The 1,052-nt window shown below is 48.2% G+C and overlaps 1 protein-coding gene across 1 annotated transcript in view; it reads left to right on the forward strand.

Moving 5' to 3' along the window:
- Positions 1-6: 6 nt before the first annotated feature.
- Positions 7-1,052, forward strand: part of LOC103804795 (keratin, type II cytoskeletal 5-like) — a gene marked incomplete at its 5' end in the record, with an annotated part of 4,684 nt that continues 3,638 nt past the window's right edge. Inside the window, one exon of the mRNA XM_009077425.1 lies at positions 7-342. Coding sequence (XP_009075673.1) covers positions 7-342 — 336 coding nt within the window. The remainder of the gene's footprint in view (positions 343-1,052) is intronic.

Genomic DNA, 1,052 nt, shown 5'->3' on the forward strand with positions numbered 1-1,052 from the left:
CTGGGAGGGTTTGGAGGTGGCTGCAAAGCCTTCGGAGCTGGAGGCCAAGGAGGGTTCGGATTCGGGAGCGGAGGAGGATTCGGAGGTGGCTACGGAGGAGGTTGTTTCGGTGGAGGCTTCGGTGGTGGCTTTGGTGGTGGTTCCTGTGGAGGATTCGAGGGAGGGATGGGAGGACAAGGATTCCCTCCGTGTCCTCCTGGAGGGATCAGGGAGGTGACCATCAACCAGAGCCTCCTGGCACCTCTCAACCTGGAGATCGACCCCGAGATCCAAAGGGTTCGGATGCAGGAGCGAGAGGAGATCAGGAAACTCAACGACAAATTCGCCTCCTTCATCGACAAGGTTGGCAAGGGTTGGACCTGGGAGGGTTGGGATGGGAGTTGGGGTTGAGGGATCTGCCAGAGGGAGGGAAGGAGCTGGAGATGATCATCCCAGAGACAGGAGTTGGTCAATTCCCCCCCAAAATTCCATGAGGGTATTGTAGGAGGGAAAAAAAAAGGGAATTTTGGGGGTTTGGGGCTGTTTTAAGGGTGAAAATGGGAATTTTGGGATGGTATTTTGCAGGAGAAAATGGGATTTTTGGGTGTTTTGGGCTCCTGTTTTAAGGGGAAAATGGGAATTTTGGGGTGGTATGTTGAAGGAGGGGAAAAAGGGATGCAAAAAGGGGGGGGAATCAATGGAATGGTGGGAAAAAAAAAAGGGATGCAAAAAGGGGGGAATCAATGGAATGGTGGGAAAATGGGGAGAAAATCAGTATAAAGATGGGAAAGAGATCAGTGAAAGGTGGGGAAATGGGGGAAATCAATAAAATGATGGAAAAATGGGGGAAGTTGATAAAAAGGTGGGAAAGTTGGGGAAAAATCTATATAAAGATGAAAAACGGGGAAGAATCAATATAAAGATGGAAAAATGGGGGGGGAAGTCAATAAAAGGGTGGGAAAATGTTGGAAAAACTGAGGAGAAGAGGAGAAAATGGGGAAAAATCAATATAAAGATGGGGGAAAAATCAATATAAAGATGGGGGAAAAATCAATAAAAAGCTGGGAAAATGG

This window comes from Acanthisitta chloris, unplaced genomic scaffold (genome assembly GCF_000695815.1).
Source record: "Acanthisitta chloris isolate BGI_N310 unplaced genomic scaffold, ASM69581v1 scaffold10636, whole genome shotgun sequence".
Classification (NCBI taxonomy): Eukaryota; Metazoa; Chordata; class Aves; order Passeriformes; family Acanthisittidae; genus Acanthisitta; species Acanthisitta chloris.